General features: G+C 38.3%; 2 protein-coding genes, 1 long non-coding RNA gene and 1 other non-coding gene across 6 annotated transcripts; 3 read left to right on the top strand and 1 right to left on the bottom strand.

Moving 5' to 3' along the window:
• The first annotated feature begins 544 nt into the window (after positions 1 to 544).
• Positions 545 to 21,562, top strand: LOC118172608. The gene is made up of 3 exons (XR_004753767.1): positions 545 to 557; positions 1,059 to 1,062; positions 21,318 to 21,562. It is a non-coding gene; the product is annotated as an uncharacterized LOC118172608 (long non-coding RNA).
• On the top strand, positions 3,297 to 15,306 carry SLC25A3 (solute carrier family 25 member 3). Of its 2 annotated transcripts, none has more exons than XM_035336629.1 (8): positions 3,297 to 3,453; positions 3,584 to 3,737; positions 7,491 to 7,612; positions 10,208 to 10,387; positions 10,498 to 10,679; positions 11,339 to 11,511; positions 12,064 to 12,174; positions 12,283 to 15,306. In XM_035336629.1, exons 2-8 carry the CDS (start codon positions 3,590 to 3,592, stop codon positions 12,441 to 12,443), a joined length of 1,077 nt encoding a protein of 358 aa, XP_035192520.1. In that variant the 5' UTR covers positions 3,297 to 3,453; positions 3,584 to 3,589; the 3' UTR covers positions 12,444 to 15,306. The 2 variants fall into 2 exon arrangements, with proteins under 2 accessions (XP_035192520.1, XP_035192524.1); XM_035336633.1 differs by lacking the exon at positions 7,491 to 7,612 and adding an exon at positions 7,205 to 7,326.
• Positions 10,833 to 11,073, top strand: LOC118161013. The gene has a single exon (XR_004747825.1). It is a non-coding gene; the product is annotated as a small nucleolar RNA SNORA53 (small nucleolar RNA).
• Positions 17,567 to 27,171, bottom strand: IKBIP (IKBKB interacting protein). 2 transcript variants are annotated; one of them, XM_035336617.1, is made up of 4 exons: positions 26,870 to 27,171; positions 25,817 to 26,044; positions 24,129 to 24,246; positions 17,567 to 18,732 (listed from the first exon to the last, which is right to left on the bottom strand). In XM_035336617.1, the coding sequence occupies exons 2-4, from the start codon at positions 26,008 to 26,010 to the stop codon at positions 17,977 to 17,979; spliced, it is 1,068 nt and encodes a 355-aa protein (XP_035192508.1). In that variant the 5' UTR covers positions 26,011 to 26,044; positions 26,870 to 27,171; the 3' UTR covers positions 17,567 to 17,976. The 2 variants fall into 2 exon arrangements, with proteins under 2 accessions (XP_035192508.1, XP_035192501.1); XM_035336610.1 differs by lacking the exon at positions 17,567 to 18,732 and adding an exon at positions 21,708 to 22,865.
• Positions 27,172 to 27,198: the final 27 nt, after the last annotated feature.

Here is a 27,198-nt window from a genome sequence, read left to right as displayed (position 1 = left end):
CAATTCTTCCATTTAAACTGTGTGGTAATCAGTTAACGTTCAGTTTCAGGTGTCTGGTATCAGGCTAAGAATCACTTACATGTTCCAACACTTCCAGTGTTGCAACTTAATTTTATGTACCTGATTCACAGTAAGGCTGTGAGAGTTTACATAGTATATAAGACAGGAAACTCTCAAGGAGGGTCTTTAATCTAAAACTGAGGTTTGAAACATCAATTGCATTTAAGTAGGAAACATTATGGAGGAACTACTTCTTCTCCAGGTTTACTTGCTAGCAGTATGTCTGTAGTGTCCCACAGAATACCATTTTTTTTTTTTATGGCTTGACCTGTGAAAGTCTCCACAGTACCAAAATCCTCAGTTTTTACCATTTTTGCCACCACCTTCTCAGATGGTTCTGTGCACAAAATGTCTTAATTTTTATTTTATTTGTAACTAGTTTGTGTGAAGTTGAATAGGAACAGGTTAGTTCAGAAATAATGCCTTTAAATAACAGCTCTGTAAGAAGCCTCTTCAGCAGAAAAGATGCGCATACTGCAAATGCAACTTGTAAAATTGTGTGGTATATGTTGTGTATTATTTTTGGCTTGCTTCAGCTAGCTAATCAATACATATATGGGTTAGGTTGTGATGTATAACTTAATCTTGTGTTTACAAGCTTAGGTATTTCAGTGTACTTTCAGTTGTCTGTTTAGCTTTTACTATGCATTTTTTAATATTGCTTGGTAGGTCTAATTACACTTGTCTAACACTTTTCCTATTACTTTTCTCTTTCCTCGGGGAGTGCACCAGGCTGCTTTGCACCAGCACAACTGCAGGCTATGAGAGTTGCATACATGAATGTGTTCATACAGCATATGGTCTGAGTCAATTCAACTTGTAAAATAGTCTTAGGGTGACAAATATGCATGTATGTACTGTTTATACATTGGTATGTCTGGGGAGAACTCAAATTAGAAAAGAATGACAAAGGTGAGGAGGCTTATGGTAGTGAATAATAAGAATAGGAGAGGTTTCACTACTTCCTGCGTTCTGAGGATGTGACTGCTGTAGTTTAGTCTAGTTACTTTGGATCCTGGTGAGGGAGGTGCTGTGGTGTTAAGGCTTCTTCCCTTGGGCTATGAAATCTAGTCACAGCTCTGACTTGATCTGTTACTGCTTCTCTGGAACTTCTCTGGAATCACTGTTTAATAGCTCTTGATGTTTTTACAGTGACTGAGTATGTAAAATACATGCTTACCACAGGAGCAGATGCTACTTGTGCTAACCAGATTATCAAAGGTGTGGATGGATGCCTTGCTATCTCAATATATTTGTGAAAATAGTAGGTTAACCTGGAGAATGGGCTTATAAGAGCTTTGACTTTATGGGCTTCACCAAAATGGTATATCTGTGACAAGTTCTTGTTAAAACAAGTTCTTGTAAAACAAACTGGTCTAAAGTTTCTTCACTGTATGCTTCTGGGGCTTCTGGGGTGTGTGTTAATAACAGAAAAAGAAATGTGTTTATGAAAGTGTTGATTTCCAATATGGTATTTTCCTATTTCCCCAATTTTTGGGAAACTACTGATTTTAAAAAAGATGGATTTAACATAATATAGCTGTCTTTTCTATGAATCTGAGACAAGCAGACATGAAAAGGTAGAGCCTTTCAAGTCTTCATCCATTACCATTTTCACTGTGATCAGAAGTCAAATTAGATGGTTCAAATTACAGGCTATTGCAATTTTATTCCTTCACATGTAGGAAAAGAAACTACATAAAATGATAGGTATTCAACAGGAACATGTTATCCTTGTATTTTCATAGGGACGTGTTAGGTTCTGCCTTTTAATAGTATTTAATAGTACAGCGGTTAGAAGTTAATTGTTAGCTAAACCTGGTTGTTCAACAGGCTATGACTCTTCAAGTATCAGTACTGGTTATGCACAGAAATTGCCACTGTGAATATAAATGTAGTCACATGCTTCATAATTGGAAGGAGCACAGGTTTTCTACATGTTAAAAATCAGACAAGTTTGCAAGAGTTGCAGTCCTTTATATGTAACTCCAAGATAACAGCACAATTCTCAGCTAATAACCTCCAAACATGACTAGTTAAATTAAGTGTCAGCGTTTAGCTTTCAGAAAAAAGATACTGCTATCAGTTTAGATGCAGGTAAGTAGCGTGGAACAAGTAATGGCAAAAAGAACAATTCTGGCCTGTTGTCCTTCCTGTCACTGGCAATGAAGGGAACTGTACTTCAGGTTCTCAACTGGTTGCTAAATGAAGCTATTTAAAGAATGCAAGTTTCAGCTGACCTTTTCCTACTCAGCAGCTGGAATCTGGTTTACTCAAGAGGGAGTTAGCCAACCCGGATTTCTGTGACAATGCTGGTATGCTTGTCTTTTTTGACAGTCTGCTTGGATTAACGTTACTGTGAAATAAGTCAAATGGAGCTAAGTTGTAAGGTTAGCGTAGTAGGTGGTCGCGCTGCTGGAAGTTCCAAAGGGATATTTCTTCACTGTAGTGGTACAGGTGTGCTACTAGTTGTGTAACTGCTTTGAGCCCTGAATTATTAGCGAGGCTGTGTCTGGTGTGTTATTGTCTTGTGTGCTTATGTTAAGGAGCGCTATAACGGAATAGAGGCCTTGAAGTTAGGGAAACCTTGGAGTTTTTGCCTCTTCAGTAAATAAAGAGATGATCCGTATCATGCATTTTATAGCATGTAAATCCACTAAAATAAGGGAGAATATTAGAAAAGGTGTAGTTTAAGGTAGCTAAGGGCTGCTGTGTTAAATATTGTGCCTTCAAAATCGGTATCGCCCCCTCCTTTAGGTGGGCTATATCTTGTATCTAGGTGCCTGTTGTGCTCGTCCTACAAGGGTGAAACGAGCCGGGGAGGCCGCAGCCCGTGGGGGCGGTGGCCGGGCCTCCTGGCTGGGCTCGGCCTTACCCAGGGCCGCGGGGACGAGCCCGTTATTAAGAACGGAGTTTGTGGAGACAGAAAGGGCGTTCAGACGGGGCCAGGGCAGCCTCCGGTTACTGTCACCGTGAGGTGACCGCGGGACACGGGTGGCCGAAGCCGCTTGAGGAGGGCCTGCGTCTGGGCAGGGCGGGGAAGCCACGGCCGCGGGGCCAGCACCCGGCCCCTGGCACTGCCGCTGCGGCACCGGGAGCGCCGCCGGGGCCGTGCCGGGCCGAGGGCCGCCGTGCCCGCGCTCAGGCCCCCGCCGTGCCCGCGCTCAGGCCCCCGCCGCCCCCTCCCCCAGGGCAGGAAGGGCGTCGGCGCGGGCCGCGCGCGCGCGGCGGTGCCGGTTCTGGGTGCGCCTCCGCCAATCGCCTGGCGGCTTCTTGGGCCCTGGCTCCTCCCCGCGGCGTCGGCGAAGGACAAAGTCACCGCGCCGGGCCCGCGGTCAGCCTCTGCGCCCTGCCGCCGGCCGAGCAGCGGGCCGCGCGCCGCCATCTTAGGAGGTGAGTCGGGCTGCGGGGGGAGCTGAGGGGGCCAACCGCCCGGCCGGGCCCGCCGCTCGCCGCGGCCGCCTCGCGTGTGTTTTCGGGCCCGGCCCTCGCCGCCCCGCTGTGCTCTTGTCGCCCGCCGCAGGTCGCCATGTTCTCGTCCATCGCGCCGCTCGCCCGGCTCAACCCGTTCTACGCGCCGCACTTCCAGCTGGTGCAGGACGGCGTGAGGAAGCGCCCTGAGCCTGCCGAGGCGCCCAGCACGCGGCGGAGCTTGGCGGCCGCGTCTGCTGCCGAAGGTGAGAGCGGCGGGGAGGGACGGGGGGAATGGAGAGGGGGCGGCGGAGCGGGGCCCGGTGCCCGTTAGGGCGGCGGAGAGGGCGCAGCGGCCCCCGGGGTGGGGAGGAGCCGGCGCTGGGCCTACGCGCGGCCGCTTGGAGGACGAGGAAGGGCACGGGCGGGGGAGGCGCTGGCAGCCTGCAGCGCTCCGCGGACGGCGTGTGCTGGGTGGCACCAAGGGCCCGGCGTTACCGGCAGAGGACACGGGAAGGTCCCGGGCCGGGGCGACTGCAGGGGCCCCGATGGAGGCCCCCTCAGGGGTGGGAGGCTGCTCCAACCAGCTCTGCTGCGCCTGCGGCCTCGGGGACAGAGCCTGTAGGCCCGTGGTTCTTCCTGAGAAGAGGAAGCACCATACCAATCGGTGAATCTGGATGGAGATGAAATATCCTTTGGTTGTTGTTGTTGCTTTTACTTTTTTTTTTTTTTTTGAATATTTATTCACGGCTGGAAACCTGAACATTCATGCGTGTTCTGTTCTGCTCTTTTTCCTCCCTGTTAGTTCAGTAGATGTAGGGCGTACTCAAGATAGCTGTTACATAAGATACAGTGATGCTTTTAGGTTCAAGTCCAAACACTTCCTGTATGTTCCATTATCGCAGTCCTGACTTCTAAAGGTCAGACCTTGACACTACTCCCAATAGTGAAAGTAGTTCTTAAAATTCAAATTCTTTAAAGCTGTTGGTAGGAAACCATCTCCCTGCTTTTTTTTAATGAAAAAAAAATACTATAAAAGGATTTCAATAAGAGGCATGTTCTGAAATACTATAACTGTTTTAAGTATGTTAGTACTTATTTTTTATCAAAAAATACCGTAAAATGATTTCAGCAAGACACATCTTCTGAAGTACTGTAATTGTTAAAGTACGTTAGTGCTTTCATATTCAATGTAGTATGTGAAAGACAACTGTGTGTTGGATTTTTATTAAATTAAAAATACTCTTGGCTTTCAGTAGTAATAATTTAGTTAAATAAAGCCAAAAATTACTCTGTAGTGTGCTAAATATATTATGTAAATACACTTATTTCTTAAAAGTGTTAATGTTAAATCTTCATATTTTGTAGGCAGATACTGATCACCTTTGACTCTTTATTAGTCTTTGCTAGTCTTTCCTGGTATTTTTTTGTTTCACGTGTCACGTAGCTCTCTTGGCCTTTGTGTTTGGAGAATAACCACGTTGCAGAAGATATCTGAGCTTATGCAAGGTCACACAAAGTCAGTACAAACCACAAGACCTTTTGAGTTCAGCATGGGGCATCAACCATAATGCAGCTCAGAGGCAGAGTGTTTTATGATCAGCTCTTGGAATTTGTCCTTGTTAATGCTTCAAATCTGAAGCAAAGATGACAGCTACATCATGACAAGGACTATAACTATTTCACGGAACAGAGTAGGCACGTTTCTGTACTGCATATTTGAGTAGCTTCAGGGCATTTATCTTACATGTGCATGTAGGTATGTTCTGACTCTACTTCTGAAATAGAAAGTCAGGTGTCTACTATGGCTTCTTTTCCTAATACTGAAAGCACAGATACACGTAAAGAGCATATGCCAAATTGATAATGGCTTGCTTGTCTTAAAATACTGTTTCTGAATGTCTGGCTGACAGATCAGTCTGAGTACCATTTTAATAAAGTAGATATTTAAAGCTCTAAGTTTCTATGGCTTCTACAGAGTTTGGGGAGTACAATCTTTTAACAACAAATTGAGGTGTAAAAGGGAATGTGAAAAAGCAGTTCTGGGATCCTGGTAGGGTAGTAAGTACTAGAGTACTGCCATTCCATGCCACAGGCCAAAGATACAGCTGGACAGAGCTGCCCAGTAATTCAGACCTGGAGTATGTTCTGATTACACCTGCCTAGAAAAGTTTGACAGTGTATGTTAAACTAATCGTTCTGATGAGTTTTAAACAGAATATTACTACTGTCTGGAAAGCTGCCAGCTTAACCATGCTAGGTATATGCAAGTCCAGGACTAGCATGTGTATAGCAATGAGCAGTAAGTTTTAAAAATTCTCACAGGTTAAAGAGAAAATGTAATTTCTGTTGTCTTTGTGATTAATTTTGAAGAGTATGGTGAGAAGTAGTGTGATGTAAAATCTGGAGTGCTTTGGGGAAGCTCTTCTATAATAGGGAAGCTATAAATTGAATAAGTCAGCTAGTGTTAACGGGTGATCTCTTGATGCTTCTAAATGTAATAGGGAATTTTTGTTCATGTTCACAGCAGAATTTATTTCAGAAGGAAAAAAACATGGCAGAGCAACTCTGAATTCAAGGATAGATTTTTGGTGTCTTGATTTTCATTAGTGCTTCTCTGGATAAGTTTCTTCTTAAGTAGGTGTAGCACTTAACGCTTTCTATTATAGTGGCGTATGTAGCACTAATAGCAGAGGAACCTAAATTACCCATTTCCACTCTTCGGGAATATTTTCTATAAATGTTTTCTTATTCTGTATTATAATTTTGTATATGTATATATGAAGTTTGGCACAGAAGCAGAAATGTGCTGCTAACTTATGCTTATTTTTACTGTTAATAGTAAATTGAGTGTTTTCTGGTTGTGTGTAATCATAATAGTTCTTACCCTGTATAGCTTCTTCAACAGTGGAAGAGAATCTGATTCGTGTTTTTTTTTTTTTTTTTTTTTTTTTAATTGCAGTAACTTTGCTCCATTAGAATTCATGTATCAAAACACAACTTCTAAAATTGGATGTTTTTATATACAGTGCTGCGTGGAGCAGTGCAAGTTAAATATCCCTTGATTGAATGTGATCCAAAAGCTTCTTTAATGAGCATTATTATCACATTAGATGTGATGATTAAAGAAAAACTAGAATTTCATTAAATGGAAGCTGTGTAAATCTCAGTGTCTGCATTTGAAAGAAAAATGTATCTGCATGACGAGTTTGAAAAATACCTGTATGGAGAAAAAAATCCAACCTTAATCTGATATCTGTGGTCTTCACAACCAATGTCTATGTGAGATTTTAATTATTGTATTTCCTTAAGAACTAAGGAAAGGGCTTAAAGAAAAGCTTTTTCTCCAGGATCCTAGAGAAACACTTTCCTTGCTTATTTCCTTGATATGACTCAAAACTGCAATGTCAAACATTCTCTTATAATTACTACTAGTAGTTTATGGGATTAATTTATATAAGTGTACTGTGTGCTAAAACTTTCTTTCACTGCTTTTTTTGTAAAGGCATAAGCTTAAGTTGGAAGGCCTGGAATCTAATTTTGACAGTCCAAAATGTGTTAATTTAAAACAAGGGAATTATTTTTTAACGCTATAGTTACATAGTATAGCTTGGGAGCTTGTTTCAGTTTAATAATTTTGAGAGGGTAGCACTCAGTCAATTTTGTTTCTTTCCTGATCTTCACTACCATGTCTGGTTGATCATATATTTGTAATTTTTTTCTAATTAAATAGAATACAGCTGTGCGTATGGCTCAGGCAGATTCTTTATGCTTTGTGGCCTTGGTGGGATTATTAGCTGTGGAACAACACATACAGCACTGGTTCCTCTAGACCTGGTTAAATGCAGAATACAGGTTTGTTCTGCATGTCAGTATGTGGTGAAGCTGATAAAGCATGTTTAGTGTGGTATAATTAATCTACTAATGAAATGCAGCCTTAAACTATCATGTGGACATCATTGTCCAACAGAGCATGGAGTTTATGTAAAAGCATGGTGTGTCTTTATTTTTTGCTGCAGAATACAGTTGTGAATATGGCTCGCTCAAGTTTTATGCTCTCTGTGGCTTTGGTGGGGTCCTAAGTTGTGGCCTGACACACACTGCTGTCGTACCTCTGGATTTAGTGAAATGTCGTATGCAGGTTTGTATTAACTTACACATTTCTTAAACATTTCTGTACGTAGCCAGCATATTAAGAGTTTACAGTAGGTGACACAACCTTTTTTTGGTTGACACATAGCGAATAAATTGAACATTAGTTCTCACACGTCTACTGCTGTGCAACTTAACAAAATACCACTTTCAAGGGAAGATGAGGCATTTAGGCTAACCTGGAGAAGTTATTTTTTGACCATGTTTAAGACAGGTTCAGCTTACTATATTTGCTTAAAAAAAAACACCCACTACAATGTTACTCCTTGCTGGCTGGTAGGCTACCTAGCGCAGTTAATGTGTAAGGAAAAATTATCAGTATTTTGAAGACTTACTAGTATTTTAGCTTGGAGTAACATGCATGTATAATTTCAGCAATTAACATCTTGGATATTACTGCACGAACTATGACGTGGCTAGTTTCCTTGAAATGACAGAAGTGTTTTTTGATTGAACTGTAAGTAGTAAAGTCTCGTTACAATTAGTTACGATACCAAATTCAACATTAAAATCATCTACTGAACAGCTGTGGCTAAAAGCAGCACTGGATTTATTCAGGCTAATCTGTGCCTCAAAAATGAAGCAAATTAAAGCACACCTCCAAATTTCTGAAAATGTAATAGTTAATGGCTTCCCTGTTGCATAGGCTGACACCAATTCTAAAAGTGGCAATTTTGTAATGACAGAATGCCTGAAATGAGGAGGAAATGAAGAGGAAACTACTTTCTGGTTTGAACTACTAGTCACACTAGGAGAATTGCATGTGATACTCTTTAAAACTGTCATCTTAGCACTTTACATGGAAAGAGTTTTCTGCATGCTTGAGAAAACTTGAAATTCTGGTCTCAAACTAGTCATTTTGTAACTCATTGGACAAACAGTGATCAAGAGTGGGCAACACACTTCTACAAAATGCTTTCTACAAAATTTGGATTGAGGCTTAACTAACTGTGTGGAGAATCTCTATGTCTACCAGTAGGGAAAAGCTGTAGTTGCATGTGTGTGTTATTTCTGAAAGTGTAGCTGAAGTGTGCTCATTTATTGTTATGGACAAAGTGTGTCTTCAAAATCCAAGATAGGTAGCTTGACTACACAGACAAGGATGGGTTTCAGGGGAAGAGGTTGATCATGGGTAAAGAGGATGTGGCATCTCAAACAGTTCTTCATCTGATTGTGAATTGGGTTAATGGACAGAACGCCTGAGAGCCCTACAGTGTTGCATATATCAATGGGAGCAAAGCCTCATAAATCGTAGGCTTCAGTTGCTTGACAGGTGTGTGCTACTTGGGCTACAGTTCTGGACATCTTATGTGATGAGGGTGGTGATGCACCCCCTTCCTTCTCTAGCATTTAGAGAAAAGTGTGGTGAGAAAGGTTCCACGTGGCTTGCAGTGTGACCTTGTAAAACCTGTCAACATTCTTTTTTTTTTTTTTTTTTTTACAGGTCTGGTAAGAGATCATGTTACCAATTCTTCCTAGATTCTCCAGGAAGAAAGCTGTTTCCTATCCTCTCTTTTTGAGAGGAGGTGGTCTCCTATGTAGATGATTGTTAAACATGGGTCTGACAAGAGAAAGTCTCACTTTACAGTACCCAATTAAATATTCTGAATTTCAGTATTCTAAAATTGAGTCTTCTAAACTTGAAAAGTTTAGGTGAATTAGTTCTCAAGTAGGTTGTTGCCAGACTGTAAGACAAAGAATTAGACATCACAATTTTGCATGCATGTCCCATAGTTTTTTCCATGGAAGCTTTGGTTGGCTTCTGATTTGATACTTTTCATCCTCCTGAGGAAATGTTGGATGATATCAAGTATGAAAAGCAAGGGGACATGGCTTAAAATTTGTCAAAATGGTCCGCTTCAGAATTTCTGTTGTTCGCTTTCAGATGAAACAAAAATATTCAGGTTGACTCTCTTTTTTTGTAAGGTCTGATAACTCTGAGTATCAGATGACCTCTATAGGTCCATTCTGACCTCATCCAAAGTGTTTGTGTGCAGAAGATACTTTCAATGTAGTGTTTACTGTAAAGTCAAAGCACAAATGCAGAAGTTCTTGAGTGTTCTTTGATTTGCTTTTCTCTACATATTTTTTAGTCTGGATGACTTGAGGGATCAAGCTAACAATGGACAAGTAACCTTTTCTCCTTAAAAATCAGGTGATTCTTAGGCTTGATAATGTGGCGTATGTTCAACACCTTGTTCGTAAGTAGGTGTGACATGTAGGCTTGAATAGATTGCTGATAGAAGCTGTCAAATTTTTGAAGAATCAACCCTAAATATAATTGTACAAAATAGTACTGTCAGAATAGTGACTTCAGTAAATCTACAGAGAATAAATGTAAAGCACAATTCAGGCTGCCTGGTTCCTGACTGTTGAGGAGTATACTGACTGTTGAAATAAGTTAGGGTTTGAGACTAGCAAGTAACTACTGCATTTACATTAGTGTAACCTTGTGTGGTGGTGATATCCAGGGAACCATAGGAATCCAGCTTTCTGAGGAATTTAATAATTTTCTATTTCAGAAGGGGGTGTGAGAAGGGAAATGATAAACTATATCACGTAATTAACTGTCTATTCTGTTCAGGTTGATCCACAAAAATACAAGAGCATCTTCAATGGATTTTCAGTGACGGTCAAAGAAGATGGAGTTCGTGGCTTGGCTAAGGGATGGGCTCCAACCTTTATTGGATATTCGATGCAGGGGCTTTGTAAATTTGGTTTCTATGAAGTTTTCAAAATCCTATATGGCAACATGCTTGGAGAGGTAAGCCTTAAGTGTTTGGTGTGAGACTGTACATCAGCAACAGTATTTCTAACACAGAGGAATCACAAAAGGATGATTCATTAATGAAAATGTATTCAAATTCACTTCAGGAAAATGCATATTTGTGGCGTACTTCACTATATCTAGCTGCATCAGCCAGTGCAGAGTTTTTTGCTGACATTGCTCTGGCTCCAATGGAGGCTGCTAAAGTTCGCATTCAGACACAGCCTGGATATGCTAACACTCTGCGGCAAGCTGTACCTAAAATGTTTGGAGAAGAAGGCATCTGGGCGTAAGTCTCTTCATTTTGATTAAAGTTACTGATTTTGAATGTTTTTCCTAATAAAGGGCTAAAACTGATAGTGGCTTTAGCTTATATTTTTCATCTTTATAGTTCAAGATAACATACTTATCAAAGAATCTGTGCTGAGATGTCTGTTGGTTCCACATGCTCCTTAGATCCATCTTTGTGAGTATCTTTGTGCTGAGTTCTGCTGGATAACTTTAGTTTTCAGCAGTTCCAGTCAGAGATACTCAGCAACTTTTTTGGTTGTACAGTCAAAGATGCTTGAGTCATTGGCATGTGAGAGTAATATAACTGCATGTTAGCCTTCTGTTCTGATAAAAGTGGCTGTAAATACGCAAGTCATTTATCACTATCGGGACTTGGCTGGTATGCAGACATGAGCCTTGCTGCACTTATAGTAGCAGTGCTGCATTAGTGCAATGCATTGTCATCTGAAAAGTGACAACTGTTAGCTCTTAGGAATGAAGAAAATAAGAATGTTCCTGTTCTGTAGGTATTGTGACAACCTGGCCTCACAGTGTCAGGTTTTAGAAGTTGTTTTGCAGATAACAGCAATAAGCTAACATTTTTTTTTTTAGGTTGCAAATATACCTTAAATGATAGAGAAAATGAAAGTGAAACTGAATTTCTCTTCTCTGGTTAAGTTTCTATAAAGGTGTTGCTCCACTATGGATGAGACAGATTCCATACACAATGATGAAATTTGCCTGCTTTGAACGTACTGTTGAAGCTCTCTACAAGTATGTTGTTCCCAAGCCACGAAGTGAATGTTCAAAAGGAGAACAGCTGGTAGTCACATTTGTTGCAGGCTATATTGGTAAGCGATCTTTAAGTCCTGCACTTTGTTGATGGAGTACAGGTGGAATCAGAATAGGAGAACTTTAATGTAACATTAAAATGCGCAGGTAAAAAGCCTGGATTCAGTCTGAGTGGATTGAGTGGTTAAAGGGGTCTGTAGTAGTAGGATGGTACTCTTCATTGTTCCTATGTTAATGTCAAGTTTAGAAACAACATATGATTCAAGCAGGAAAACTTGAATCTTTGCTGTGATGGATAAGGTCTGGGAAGGTTGAAAGAAGGGGAGAGAAATCAGGGCGGAAAGGTGACTTTTAACTTCTAGAGATTCAGAATGAGTTTTATTTTGGCAGAAGGTTAAGCTGCATGATTAGAGCTGAGGTGTTTTCTGATAGTCACATAACACTAATAAGAATGGACCTGCTATTGTATTAGAATACTAGGAGCCTTGGTGTAACTCCTGTGCGGTTTGTTAGTGGTCTAGGGAAGGTGTGGTTTCAGTTGGTTGTGCTTAGTGTACACAGTAATGGTACAGTTAAAATACTGCAAAACTAATATCAAACTATTCTTTCAGCTGGTGTGTTCTGTGCAATTGTTTCTCATCCTGCTGACTCTGTGGTGTCTGTGTTGAACAAGGAAAAGGGCAGTTCTGCCTCACAGGTTCTTATGAGGCTTGGATTCAAAGGTAAATCCTTACTTTCATCCATTTCGTATCATTTGTGTTTTTTTGTGTTCTCAAGATATTTCTTATTCCCTGGCTTCTTATGCTTATGGGTTTTATTTTGTTCTGCAGGTGTATGGAAAGGCCTATTTGCCCGTATCATCATGATCGGTACCCTGACTGCACTACAGTGGTTCATCTATGATTCTGTGAAGGTTTATTTCAGACTTCCTCGTCCACCTCCACCTGAAATGCCAGAATCTCTGAAGAAGAAGCTTGGTTTAACTCAGTAGACAACTCATGGACTGACTTTGCTGGCTGTCCCAGTAATGAGTTTCATGAAACTTTTATATATTTGACTATGTAGAAAACAAACCCTATATGATATCATTATTGGCTGTGCCCTCATCCCATGTGAGGGTTTAAATTCTACCACTGTCATTGCCTGAAATAAATGAGAAACAGAGTGCTTAGTGTCTGTTTACTACTGCATATGTAAGCTTCATTTCACAGCAGCAAATGCCTCAAACACTTCCCAAGTAAAATAAAAATAGGCTTTTCTACACCTCAGGAATTAGAGAATTGTGAAATAACTGCAACAAAGTAGGCTTTCGCTGTTTGCAGAGAAGTCCCAAGAACCTCTCCATGTAGTAATTCAGAAACTTACTGCAATTCTGTGCTACCTTTTTGAGTCCTCTTTCACTTGCCTATGTAAGCTGTTACTATAAAGTAGCTGGACCCTGAGATGAATGAGATGAGACTGCAGTCTGGTAGGGCATCTGCATTCTCCATATTGTTGAGTTGAGGGGAGCCTTACACATAGAACTATTTCTGCACTGAAGTGATCATCCCAACATAACTTATGCTTACTTGACTAATTTCTGCCTCTCTTGTCTTTGAACTGCATCCAAAGATCTTAGTCCTAGTAGTGTGGAATTAAATGGTAGCTGCTACTTTAACAACAATAAAGCTGATGTTAATGAAGATTCTCAGAGATAACCAACCACTGAAAGTTTACTTCAGCTTTATAGTAAAATAAAAACTGATGCCTCTTATTGTAGAGATTCAACTTGCCAGCTTTTCCTTAAGTGGGGTACTTCTGTAACATGATTTTTTCCCTCTTTTTGGGGGGCTCAATTAGCTTAATACTGAGTTTTGATTGAACTGTACATTTCTGCAATGCTAGAAGCCCGTACCATTTTTTGAATCTTAATTGGTTTAAAGAAATCTAGATTGTAGGCATTGCAAGCCAGCAATGTTTTATGAAGGCAATTAATTTTTTTTCCTGGTCTTTTGTGTAAAGCAAGTGGGCTGCCTTTTGAACTTTGCTTGTTCAAGAAACTTGAAAACAAAATCCAAAAAATGCCTAATAGCATATAAAGGGTTCACCATGTTCAGTACTATATTGTTCACTTAGTGGAGCTGGAACATAGGTGTCCGTTGTGCAAAGCCATTCAGATACGTTGTCTTGCAGCATTTGAGCTGATGTTGAACTTGACTTGGCTTTACAGAAGTGTTACTGCTTCTACTTCCTTAGAGTCAAAGGGAGAAGTAAAGCAGGCTGTGTTGGAGTAGCAGACATACCTTGACTGGTGCATACATCTTACTGGAGTCTGATGCTCTGCTACCACGTTATATAGCATTGAGAATCCTGCCACTTGGGATACCCTATGACTTTCCAAGATTTTGGGTAGTTATGCTAAACAAGCAAACTACCACTTCACGTTTTCAAAGGCAGCAATTTGAAGTAAAACCTATTAAAACTACTCTACTTCCCTGCAACCATGACACTAAACATTCTTCAAGTAGCGTACATTCTTCCAAGAACGTACATTTCCATACATTATTGGAAATATACATTCTTGGTAACTGTTATACTGCAAAGTCAGCTTCTGTAAGTAAAATACTTTATGAAGTACATTGGTGTTGAATTTCAGTGATAAATGTACATTTATGCTGTTGCCTTTGTTGTGAGCAGGAAGCTTTGAAGTTTAACAAAACATGAAATGCTCCTGAGAGCATCCTTGGAGGAGAGCATTAAAAGGAGATTTTGTACATTGTACAAGTTACTCGGTTACTCTGGGAAGGAGAAAAAAAATCACTTCTGCACTGAATATCATAGTTTGTTTAAAGGTATGCTTTAACACACTGGACTTTGCTGAAAAAAATTCAACTTCCTTTTAATCTTGGGAAAGTGAGGCACTACTGTGAACTTTTAAGACTGGCAGAAGAGTGAGACAAACTTACTTTATACAGCAAGGTAAACTAAATGTCAAGTAAGCCAATGATAAGCTAAATTTCTCAGACAGGACTGTTTCCTGTCATACAGAGCAAAATCATGCTGTTTTTCTCTACAAAAAGTTCGATAACCTGTGGACAGCTCTTCTCATTTTCCTTTTTTTTTTTTTTTTTTTTTTTGACTAAGGCAAAGAGTTCCAGTGTTCTGTTCTAGTGGAAAACCCCAGGAGACAATTGCCTTGCAGCTGCTAACTTTGTTGATATTCAGCCATAGTTTAGATGCTTGAGATGGAAGGCTTTAACATATGAAATGCTGTTGCACAAAGGGTCACCCACTGAAATCTTTATTCAGCTTCAGTGGGAAAGTGGTGGTATTAAAATTATTTAAAGGTCAGCTTTGTTACTGATAACTATGCTTTATAGCATAACATGTAGTATGTTTTCTGAAAGTAGAGAAGATGGGGTGGGAGAGCTACAGTCCTTTGATGGGCTTAGTTTTCAATGCAAGGAAAGTCCTGTATCAAAAAGGAGCACTCCCCTGGAACAAAATATAACTTAGGTAACTCCAGAATGGTCATTAAACCCAAGAGTGCTTTGTAAAACATGGATTGTGTATGTGCTACTTGTGTATATTGCTTTATGAAGGAGAAAACATTCTTGCTATTGCTGGAGCTGAGATCTGCTTTCTGGTTTAAAACATACTGTCTCTATAAATGTGGAGTAAGAACTCCACTGGCACCCTGTGTTTGTATTAGAGTGTACTACAGATCAAATATGCTGATACTTGCTGAAGTGCTTGTTACATATTTTAAAACAGCCTATAATAATACAAATGTAATTCATTTGCATTTCTACATGGAAATGATGTGTTTCACAGTGAAAACAATAAACATCTTGTGTTGTTGTTTTTATAGCAAATATGAGTACCTCTTGGATAGATGAGCTTAATAGCTATATGGCCTTCTTACAGGACATTTTTTTGTTGTTTTTCTCCATATTAGTTGCTGGTTAGAATATAATTGGCGGTTCTATATCTGCATGCTAAGTTAAAAGCAAACATGTCCTGAATAGCATAACAAGTTGGACTGTATGGGATGATAATGCTGTAAGTAGCATAGCTGTCATTTTCATTGCTACCTGAATCTCTCTCACTTAAAATAAAAATAACTGTGGAGGGTATCACTGAGCACCCTTAGAAATGAACTAAGGTTTTTAACTTTCCCAATCTGATACGCTCCTCACTGCTGACAGCACTAAAGCAAGTAGGCAAGGCTAGCAGTCTGATCTAAACTTGTGAAAAAATACCTCACCTTTTCCACTATAGAACAAGCTTTACCTCTGTCCTTAGACTAAAGCTACCCTGAAACCTTCATTTACTTTTTTTTAGTACAGTGCAGATATGTGCTTGAAAGGCAAAGTAAAGGTTCGTAACACCTGTACAGACTCTGGGAGTATCACAGATAACTTGCCCTCTGAGGGTGTGTGAACTTTTATTATTATTTTAAGTAAATTTTACTTCTGTGACTTAAACTTTTTCTCTCTTGCTTGGTAGCAACAAAGCATCTGAAAGGATCGTAACACCTGATTTGGACCTGAACCTCCTAGGAAGGAAGGGTGGCCTGCATACCTCTGTAGGTGAAGGGAAACTGATGATTCTGTAACAGATTTTGCATATGTAATTTCCCATGGACGCCACGTGTACAACTATACTATGTTTTATGTTCTAATATTTGGAGATCAGTCATTTGTGTTTGAAAGTGAAATCAACAATTGTTTTTCCTGGTTTATTTTCTGGTTACTGTTCAAAGAGTGAGAGTGCTCTTTTAATCCAGAAAGACCTTTCTGCTGTTGCAAGACTTCTCTAATAAATTGCGCAGCTGGAGTGTAGTTACCATTTCTCTCACTTGTGTAGATTAAACCATGCAGAGATTTTGTTGCGATAAGAAGCTTCATATTAGTCAGAATCTGACATTTTTATGATACTTCATTCAGGTTACCTGCATTCATGTTTTCGTAACTTGTCATGCAGTTTGCACAGCTCCCTGTTTCAAATTTTAAGTCTCTGTTCCTACACTGGAAAGCAAATTTATTCATTGCAGGCAGTGTATTTGCCTGGCAAAACACTGCATAGTTAGTGTATTTTGGACAAAAAATATTTAATAGTGATCTATTTTTACCTAGTTTTGCCTCTCAAGATTTTGATACCAGGAGATTAATTGCATCATGAGGGCCTTTGTGAAAAACACTTAGATTTCTCATTTGTATCAATTTGCTTTTGCTAGCTATGACTATTATGCTTGGTGCCCTCTTTGACAGGACTAATATGAGGTTGCACAGAAAAAAAAAAAAAAAAAAAAAAACGGTTTAAGGATGAAGGCAATGCAGCAAGCTAGGTATGGGAGACAGCAACATAAAGAAGAAAAGATACCAAATGCTGAATGAAGGTGAGAATAGTGAGTGGGAGGAATGATCATCTCTTCCATCAAACCAATAGCCAAGTAGTTGCAAGATGTTCAAATATGACTAAACAATCAAAAAGTTGTAAAGGCCTTACTAAACTGTTAGACTTTTTGATATAATTTAATTTTTAGGGATTTTTCTCGATTGCTGCCTCTCTCCTAATGGTTTTTAAAATTATTCTATTCCTAATTAAGTCATTTCCCCCTCTTTTCTCTTCTAAGCCATACCTCAGCATAATGTTACTCCAGTCTCTCTTCTACTGCATTTTCAAATGCCTCAGTTCACTTAAACTCTTTTTCTTCACCACAGAAATACTGCCAGGGGCTTACATCAGTCTGACACTTGGAGACCTATCTTGCTGCTCACAGTAGCGTAAGACTAAGCAACAATAAATGGCACTGTTAGGGCTCCAGAGTGGTTATGGTGACACTGGGAGGCCATCAACAGGCTTAGAAGATCTTTCAAAGTACCACCCCTATATAGAGTTTGATGTTTTAAAGATATAACAGTGCTGCATAATTATGTGATTGCAATTACATGATTACAATTATAAGGTCTCACAGAAAATCAACCATGACTGATGTGAAAAACTTTTTGCAGGGCGTCAACAGTATTTCTGGGCATTGCTCGGTTCCCTGTATTATCTAGAAAAAAAAAAAGTGAACTACTATAGTTTCAAAGTCAGAATTAATGAATTGAGACTGCTAGTGTAGTTTGATAACTTTTGTTTATTTGGAAAATGCAATTTTATTCCCTTCTTTGAAGGAGCAAAGAAAAGCTGATTTGTCAGTCTTGGTCCTGCTTACTGAATGAAAGCAAAGGTAGATACAACATTTTATGCTTATATACTGTTTTATTGTACAAAACAGGCAGTTTATTAAATATAGCATGTCACGCTTCAGAAAGACACAAACATGCACAGGTTTTTTGCTCATATTACAGCTTGTTGTCCCTCAAGATCAGTATGATTTTATTGCCGCTCTTTAAAAGAAAGAGGACAAGTCTTTAGTTAAGTTTCAGTGTGCTTGCAAATGAAGCCTTTAAATATTGTCCTTCCTTAGTACTACTCATGATGGAGTAACGCTCCTCAAACACTACTATTCTCCAGGCAGTGTCATTTCCCAGTGATCAATTAATCTCTGAAATCTTGGTTATTTCATCTTTCATACCTTCGATCTCAGGTTGAACTCTTGTTAGGTTGGTCAGTTTCTCGTTCAGTAAAGCAATTTCTTTCTCACGTCGCAATATGTCCTCAACTAATCTTCCTATTCTCAGTGTTAGGTCATTTATTAACGGTTCCAAAATGGCAAAGTCCTTTTTAAGATTGTACATCTTGGGTTTTAAATCATTTGCAAACGTAACAGTCTTCAGAACTTTTGCTCTGTCACCTTCGAGATTCAAAAGTCTATCTGAATGTTTGTCAAAATCACTCCTTAACTCAGACAATGCTGTCTTAATTTGTTCAATTTTTCTTGCATTACTGGATGCTAAGCTTTGTAGCTTTGTACTTCGGTCAATGCTACTAGTAAGCAGGTCACCTATATTTTCTACTGTCCTCTTTTCTCCTTTTTCTACTTTATCTTCTAGCGCTTGCAAAGAACTTGTCAATGCAGTCATCTCTGAGACAAGGCCTGAAATACGCCTTATGTCAGTTTTTACTGTCACAATCTTCAAAGTTATGTTTTTTGCTACAGCAGCTGCATTCTCTTCAGCACTTGTAACTGCATGAAAAAGGGTTGTTAAGTTCTTCTGCAGTTCTTCTTTCTTTTTAATGATGCTGCTAGACCATGTTTTCATTGTATAAATATCTTCTTGTAGATGTTTAATGTGAGAAGTAACTTGGAGATCTTCCAGCTGTTCCAGTAAGTTCCAAGTCTTTTCACACTAGAGAAATATAAATAAAAATATTTGACAGTTTTTCTAACTTAACTCTTACATCAAGATTAAAGCTATACTCTAATGAAATACCTTAGTATTCTGATACTGAGAGTAAAGCCTGTCTTTAGGAAATAAACTTGTGTTGCAAGACAATTAAAATGTTCATTTTTCCTTTCAGCATATGTAACAAATTCAAATATTACTACTTCATCTGTTCTAAAAAAAAATACAGGAAGGTTCTATATCATTTTGTAGCATCACTAGAGGGAGGGAGGGGGAAACAAATCATCAGATGCAAATTTCTTTTGATTTACAGAAATTTTTCTATTGTCTGTAATCTGTGTGATCCAGAAAGACTCACGTAGGAAGATATTCAGAAACATTTTAGAAATCTACCTACTTTAAAGATTTCATTCCAAAGTCACGGAGCATAATTAACAGATGCATTTTTATTTTGGGGATTGCAACATGTATTTTGAACAAAACATTCACTTGAGAAAAAAAACTGAATTAGGCATCACTCTCTTTTGTTTAAACAGCCACCAAAATGCATCACACAAAAAAATATTACTTGAATAGCCTACTTTCCTGAAAATTATGTTAATGATGGAAAACTCATGCTACTCTTAGATTTTTGGCTGAATTTGCTAGTTCACTGTTGTGTTTTGTTATTTTAAACAATTAGTTCTTGGTTTTCAAATTTGAGAGGAAGAAATGAAAATATCTGCTCTCTTAATCATACCTCATAGGAAAAAAAATACAGTACAGACATGTTGAAGTATTTGAGAATCATTCTCTTTATTGCTTAGTTTCTGTATCTGAGATGAAATGTGGTTAGGATTATGCTGATTCTTCATGTCAGTAGTAACTGTTAACTAGCTCCCTAAATTGGCAATGATGGTTATGATGTAATGGTTAAATTGAATTTTAAAGCAACAGAGACTCCAAATTACACAAGACAGTAGAAAAAGATACGAGAGGAGTAGGTCAGGTCTTCAACCATACACGCTAGTAATAGCTTGGTTTTCAGCAGTGGAAACACCTATGCACATGAAGGCTGCAACCAGACCTACGACAGGCATAGCTACCATCTTACTCTTCTCCCTGGCAAATGGTTCTTTTCTCTGGTAAGAGAATAATATTTGAAAACTCAGAGCAAAATATAAGGTCTCTGTATTTTTTATTACTATTTTTTATGAGAAACACTAAGGACAGATCTTTTATTCAGTACTGCACCTGTTTTTTGCACTGATCTTAATACCCTCTGTTAAAGGACTACTAGGTTGTTTTCAATACTTAAATGCACTTTTAAATTATGTTTCCTTTCAAACATAAAATTTAATCAACAAATTGAAAGGGTAAGCAGAACAATAACAATGCTTATTTGTTAAAGAACCAACAACATATGTTCCTAATTAACTGTTATTTCACAACTCAAGACCCATCTTCATTAAAATGATTAATTGTCAGCAATTTCCCTCTTGACTAATAAGAAGTATCCTATCAACCATTCGCTTGACTATTAAAAGCTAGTAATTCTGCAACTAGGCACATACAGAACATTAAAACAGAGGTTGACAAATTAAATGAATTAAAATTAATGTTAGCCACACTACTAATTTTAAAAACAGAAACGACAAAAAAACCTTACTACTTTTTTTATTTTTTTATTTTTTTTTAAATTGGAATGGCATTAGACAATGTAAAATCTGGGTACTGTCTGCTGGGAAACTTTTAATCTAGATTGCTTTCTTTGACTCTTTGACTGACACTGACATAGCACATAGCTTTTAATCATCCACATTTGTACTGTTGCTGAGCAAGCTCCCATGCAGCTCAGTAGAAAGTTTTTTCAGTTTTTTTTTTTTTTTTATCATCTTTATTCTTTTTTGTTAAATTGATCAAGTTTTTAGAATAGGTTTGACCTGCTGACCTGCATCAATGATACTATTTTGTTAAATCCCCAATAAGCCAATGCAGAACTTGTAGAAAAACAAACAAACAAACAAACAAACAAAAAAAAACACACACACCAAACAAGCAAACTGAAAAATATTCTACAGGTCATAATTAGTTTTCCAAAATCATACTAATCCTTTTTTTTTTTTTTTTTTCCTGAGGCCAGTAATAAAAATAACACTGAAGGAACAAGCATTTTAACTTCTTGTTAGTATCAGTCATTCCTCATAAACACAGAGCTGTTTGCTTAAAAATGAAGTATTAGGATTTACATTGTAAAGAGCTGTGCTGGGTTTCCTAGTTAACACCTCCTAAGGATTACCAAGAGGTACGTCTGTAGACACAAACTTATGGTGGTCCTGAGATCCAAACTTCAACATATAGCTACCGAGCCTATAATGTAGCACTATGCCCTGTGTAAACTGATCTATGAAAAGATTGGGGGGGGGGGGGGGGGGGGAGGGGAGGTGCATAGATCAATGGCTTCCATGAATCGCAACCCTTGTTTCACCAGAATTTAGGAAGCATTGTCAGTTGACATTGTTAACAGTTTCTTCTCCTTTGAAATACAAACCAATACCAAATAGGTCATGTTATGCTGAACAGAGAACATTCGATAGGGGAAAACAGAGATAAAAAAAAATAAACTCTCAGTCTAATAAAATGACTGATCACACTGGACTTGCAAAAGAAATAATGGAACAAGAATCTCAGCAGGAATAAAGACTTCAGTCTATACATAGTCCAAAGACTTCAATGGGAGAACAAAATCGTGACTCAGTTCAGGAACGAAAAGGATGGAGGTGAAGTCTAATGAGGCTATTCGCATTAAGTCAAAGAAATAAAAGATAACACCAGTTGCTATATACACCCCACCTATAAATACCAACAATATACAAGGTTTTCAGTAAGGGGTACTTTACTAGTGTTTTCTGTAGTGCTGTGGTATCTAAAATTCAGCATCAGCTGTTAAACATGTATTTCGTGCTTTCTTGCATATAATAACATGCAGAGATTCTCACTTCCCATTGATAAGTTTTTATAGTAAGAACAAAAACATTATGATATATGTGACATATTAAAAATTATCTAGTGTACAGCTGTCTAGAGCCAAGAACTTAGTTAGTTGTGTTACAAAGTCCACGGAATATAATAACAAGAAGTAACAACATAAAAACCAAAGGTTTTTTTTTTTTCTTTTTAATGGAAATGAAACATAAATTATAAATTTTAATCTGATGTCTGTATTCCCCCCTCAGCCTTTCTCCCTCCTCCCCCCATATATTGGATTCAAATTATAAATAAACTATTAAAGTGCTTTTTCATTAATGAAAACCTTAAGTCCAAATTCACTTATCCCCATCTTGGTCATTTTTAAACTTAGAGCCTTCTGAAGTTATTCCTTCAGCACTTGAAGGTACTTTTATGTCAGGTACTACTTCTTCTAAAACCACTGTTTTATTTTGCAGTTTCAATATGCTGCCATTGTACTGCATGCCTTCAAGAATGTTTTGCATCATCATTGTATCAGAGACAGTTTTCAACATACTGTTTTCCACAGTATACAGCTTTGTTGTCAATCCCTCTATCTTTTTCTCCATACTTAGCAATTCACTTGATAGTCTAAGAATAGAATGAATAGCATTTTCAATTGCTGGCAAATAGGTCTTGCACTCCTCAATTTTAGGTTCATAGGCTGCAAGTTTCTGATTCAGGTCTGCGTCCTTGGCTAACAGACTATTCTGTTCCTCTTCCAGCTTTTCAACTGCCTTTGTGTGTAAATCCAGCTTTTGTTCAACTCTAGTGAATTCATCATCTTCTTGCCTTTTTACCGTTTTCATATTTCTGGCTGTGCTGTCTTCCAAATCTTTTAATCTTTCTGAAAGGGATTTAATTCTTTGGTCAACTTCATTAATTTGGGAAGTAACTTCTGTATGTATGAACTTTGCTTCAGATTTTATTGCACTAGTGTTTGTGTTCATTTCATCCAGGCTTCTTCTCCAGGAATTTGTAATATTTTGGAACTTCTCATTAATGCTCTGCATCTTCATAGAGAGAGTCTGTTCATTGCTCTGAATATCCCTTATGATCTTATGAAGAGAAGATACTTCCTGCTTAAACTCAGTCATCACAGACATAGATGAAGCAGTTTGTTGTAGGATTCTTTCAGAAGATTCAAGCTGTATTTATAACACAAAACAACATCTATATCTACTTAACAAAAGTAAGACTAGAAAACCATGTGCATTTATCTAACGGAGCATAAAGTCCCTTAAAAGTTACTTTAATTGTTACAAAGCTCTGTTATTTTTCATATTTTGTTGTTAAAAATATTGATTTATTTAGCATTAAAGAGCCACATAAAAAGTTTTTTTTATTATTGATGAACGTCCACGGAATACATACTTTATATATAGACAACATTATGAGATCAGTGCTAAAACAACGTCACGTACATAAACCATGCTGTTCACATTCTTTCTAAGATACAGATGACAATTCTGCAGCTAGCCCAAGTTTTCTACTTCATAATGTCACACATAGCAATGAAAAAAAAAAATGTTCTCCTAACATTGCAGTGTTTCTTTCCTATTACTAGAACTGGTCTACTACATAAAAATGTCTGTGACTTTTCTTCAAATAATGTGTATTTGAATTATATACAGAACAGTAATGGTAGAATGAAGTGTGTGCATAAACCTAAGTTCTTTAGTTTAGTGTCTAAGAAATAGTAAAAAATAACACTAAGATACAACTACTATACTTAGATCCTTGAACAACGGTAATGGATTGACACATGTAGGTGCATTAACAAAATTAAGACAAATCTCATTTCTAAGGTGTCTTTTTTAATACTAATAAAATCTGATTGAGATTTCAAGAGTCACCATTGGCTTTGATGGACTAAGTGAGTTTTGCTACTACTTTCACCATGGTAATGATTTCTTTATCAATGCTCATTGTTAATTAGTGTATTAATGTTCATTCTAATATGTACACAAGGTCAGTAAATAAGCTGACCTTATTGTACATATCTTGTATATAAACAACACTGAGCAACACACTTCTTAAACTTTCTTCAATGATTGCTATATTGCGAGTATAATACAGAGTACTTCACAATATTCTTCAAAACACTTTTGTTAGGTAGATTTTACATTTATCTTCATTTTAAAGACATAAAGAACTGACAAAGAGCAACCTGAACAAGCTTCAGTAGCGAATCAATGAATGAAATTAATGAATCAGAAGTGAGACCTGATTTCTTGTGCTGTCTTCACAAATGTTTCAGTGAAATATTCACCAAAGGCCAATTCACAGGCAAGTAGAACACATTAAAAAATATCAAAAAGAACAGTCAGTTAAATTTGACTACAGGACAATGAAATAAGACATTGACAAATATTCATCAGAAGTTATCCAATTAAGATGTTAATGATTACCTTTTCAGAAATTAAGTTGACTTTATTTTCCATGTCCAGGAATTTTTCAGCTTCTTGCTTCAAGAAGTTGTACTTTTTTTCCATATCAGCAAATCTCCCTGACTGCTGAAATAGGAACCTGAAAATTGCAAATAAATAAATAGTAAATAAAACTATAGTTAAGCATTCCAGGATCTGATTCACAGGGATTTGTGCTGATAGAATTTGCCAGATGAATACATGACAGGAAAAAAAATAGGACTTAATGAGCCTGATCTGTCTTCATACTGGAATTGCCAGCTTTCAAAAGATGTGTAAAACTAAGGAAATATTTGTAGATGCGCTTCGTTTTTACACAGGGTACCATTCAAACAAAAACATCAGAGAGGATAAAAATTTCAGAGAATATATTACATGTTTGTAATGCTTTGCCACACAGTTAAAGCAGTATACTTCACTGATAAAGTATAATTCAATTGGCGGAAATGAAACACAAAAGATTAATTTGGACTTTCTTGCAAAGCATCACAAAACCATGCATAGCAACCTTTAGATTTAGAAAGGCTGGTTAAGCTAGTGCTGCCTAACATTAAACAGCATTAATCATTTAACATTAATCAACATGAGACCATCCAAGAATAGTAAAGCTTCTGTTACGATGATGTTAGCTTTGGGAACAGATAGTAGGTATCTCAGTTCTGTACATACTGGTTTCACTCACTGTGAACTTGGGAGCAGAAACAAAGTGAGACAACCAAGCAAACCCCAGATTTTTACTGGACATCTATTAATCCCTAAACAAGCTTTATTGTAGACTATCCAGCAGTTCTCTTAGTAGTAGGAGCCATTTTATCTAGAAGAATACAGTTTATTTAAAATACTTGCACTATCCTAAGTTGATACTCTTTAGTATATTGCATAGAAGTTAAAAGTCTCTAAAAGAACTATGATAGTTTACATGATTAAGGTAGTGATAGCTACAGATTGATAAACAGAATGACAGAAAAATAAAATGATTAGTGATGTTTCTGTCCAATGTTTTATGTGTACCTATTTATGTAGGTCATGCATTTATCAAAGACTAGTATCACACAGATTTCATTATCTAAAATAAGAACAAGTTCTGCAGGATTTTTTAAACAGTGTGACAGTCTGGACAAATTTCTTGCACTGGAGTTCTGAGAATTTCATCATAGCAGTTCTGCACGAAGCTCAGTTTCTGATGGAACTAAGGTGTGGATGTCATTAATATATACTGGAACATCTTTTACAAAGATTAGTTGTCATCTTCTTGAAGACTGCATGAAGAACAGTTTACCACGCTGCTGAGCAAATCTACTCTACTTCCCTTCTACTGTTGATTTATTTATTCCCTGCCAACTGAGCCTTGTTGTGCTTACTGTAAGATTAAGTTGCTCTTCAGAGTTGGATGCAGCCTCCAAAGCAGGTATTTACAATTCATGAGCAAGGCACCTTTTAAACTTTCAGCATGATTAAACAGGTTAAGCTTCTGTGAATGCCCGCTGTATAATGTATTTCCACACCTGTGAATACTGCTATTCTTTTCTTGACCCTTCTAGCTTTACCATGTTTCTGCAGTCATTTAATACAAACACTATATTCAAATGTTACTAATCATGTTGTCCATGACTGAACACAGTATAGAATGCAAATGAAAATATTAAAATCCACTGTAGAGGATTACCTACCAGGTCAGCACCAGGCAAGCTGCAAGGGAAATTACATTCAAGGCTGTCCGTGAGTCTATCCAAAAAGAACTCCGATTATTGCTCATCCTGGGACTTGCCAGCTTCCCATGATTACTGTGCTTCTCAAGCTTTTGCGAATCTTCATTGGTCTTGGATGAAGAAATACCTTTTTTCCTCTGCTTAACTTCAGACATTTTGTGTTTTAAAAAGCAGGAGCAAAAGAGAGAGCTACCAAACAAAACAACAGACTTTTTATTTACACAAATACCCCCAAAACATTTCCTTTGGTGCTTACTATTTTACCTAGTGAGGTGAACTTCCATAAAATGTCACACTTCTATAAGACTTTGTGAAAAGTTTTTGTCATATACAACAGAACACAGCTTTCATTTTTTTTCTGAACAAACTGAACTGACTCTTCAAACCTTAGCTAATTTCACCTTTCCAGAAATATTTTAGCTGTTGAAGAATGAGCCATTTTGAAGATATATTTAAAAGCACAAGAACTGAAACGAGCACGATAATCATTCATTTTATAGTTGGTGATTATTGTCACGACATTAGCAGAAGTTTTGGTAACCTGTTTTAAATATTTGTACATTTTAAAAAACATTAGCTCTCATTTATAAATATGGTACTAGGAATGAAGATTTAGTTTAGACACGGTCCTGTTGAAATTATTTCATCTGTGAAACTATAGGCAGCAGCTAACATGAAGCCATTCACAGAAAAATATTAATGAAATTATACATTTAAATAAAAGAAAAACTGTTATTTTCACTAAAAGTGACAGTCAGGTAGATTCCAGCTTCGTGAATCTCCACTTCCAAAGGGAGCAGAAGCTCACACTCTGCCCAGCCACGTGGAGACCCAGAGGCAGCGTCAGACCCGAAGCTGCAGCACTTAATTAAAAAAAAGATTAATTGAGCCCGTGCTGGATTCGGTTTGGTACCGTTTGGGACAGGAGCGCGGTGCTTCTTTCCCCATCGCTCCGCAGCACTGCAGCTTAGGCACACGTCAAAATATAAACATCTGGATGCCAGAGACACTTACTTGGTTGCATGCACGCCTACCAGGCCCTGTTTAACAGTGTCACAAGCGTCCGAAGCTCAGGGCTGCCTGCAAGTAACGGCACCGAGACGCGCGCTCCGCGCCTGAAGCAGGAAGAAGTAAAATAAAACACGTCTCCCCCTCACAACCCCCTAGCAGAGATGCTGCTTTGTATCTCCTCCGCTACCTGCGGGGCTGAGAGCGGGCCTTGCGGGCCGCCAGCTCCGAGGGGGCCGGCACAGAACAACGGCTCGGGGCGACGAGGGCGGCCCCAAGCTCGCCACGTCAGGCGCGTGCCCGCCTCAGCAGGCCACGGGGTCCGGGGCGCGCCG

Source organism: Oxyura jamaicensis, chromosome 1 (genome assembly GCF_011077185.1).
Source record: "Oxyura jamaicensis isolate SHBP4307 breed ruddy duck chromosome 1, BPBGC_Ojam_1.0, whole genome shotgun sequence".
NCBI classification, from domain to species: Eukaryota; Metazoa; Chordata; class Aves; order Anseriformes; family Anatidae; genus Oxyura; species Oxyura jamaicensis.
Note: the sequence above shows the minus strand (reverse complement) of the source record. Positions and strands in the feature narration are given on the sequence as shown.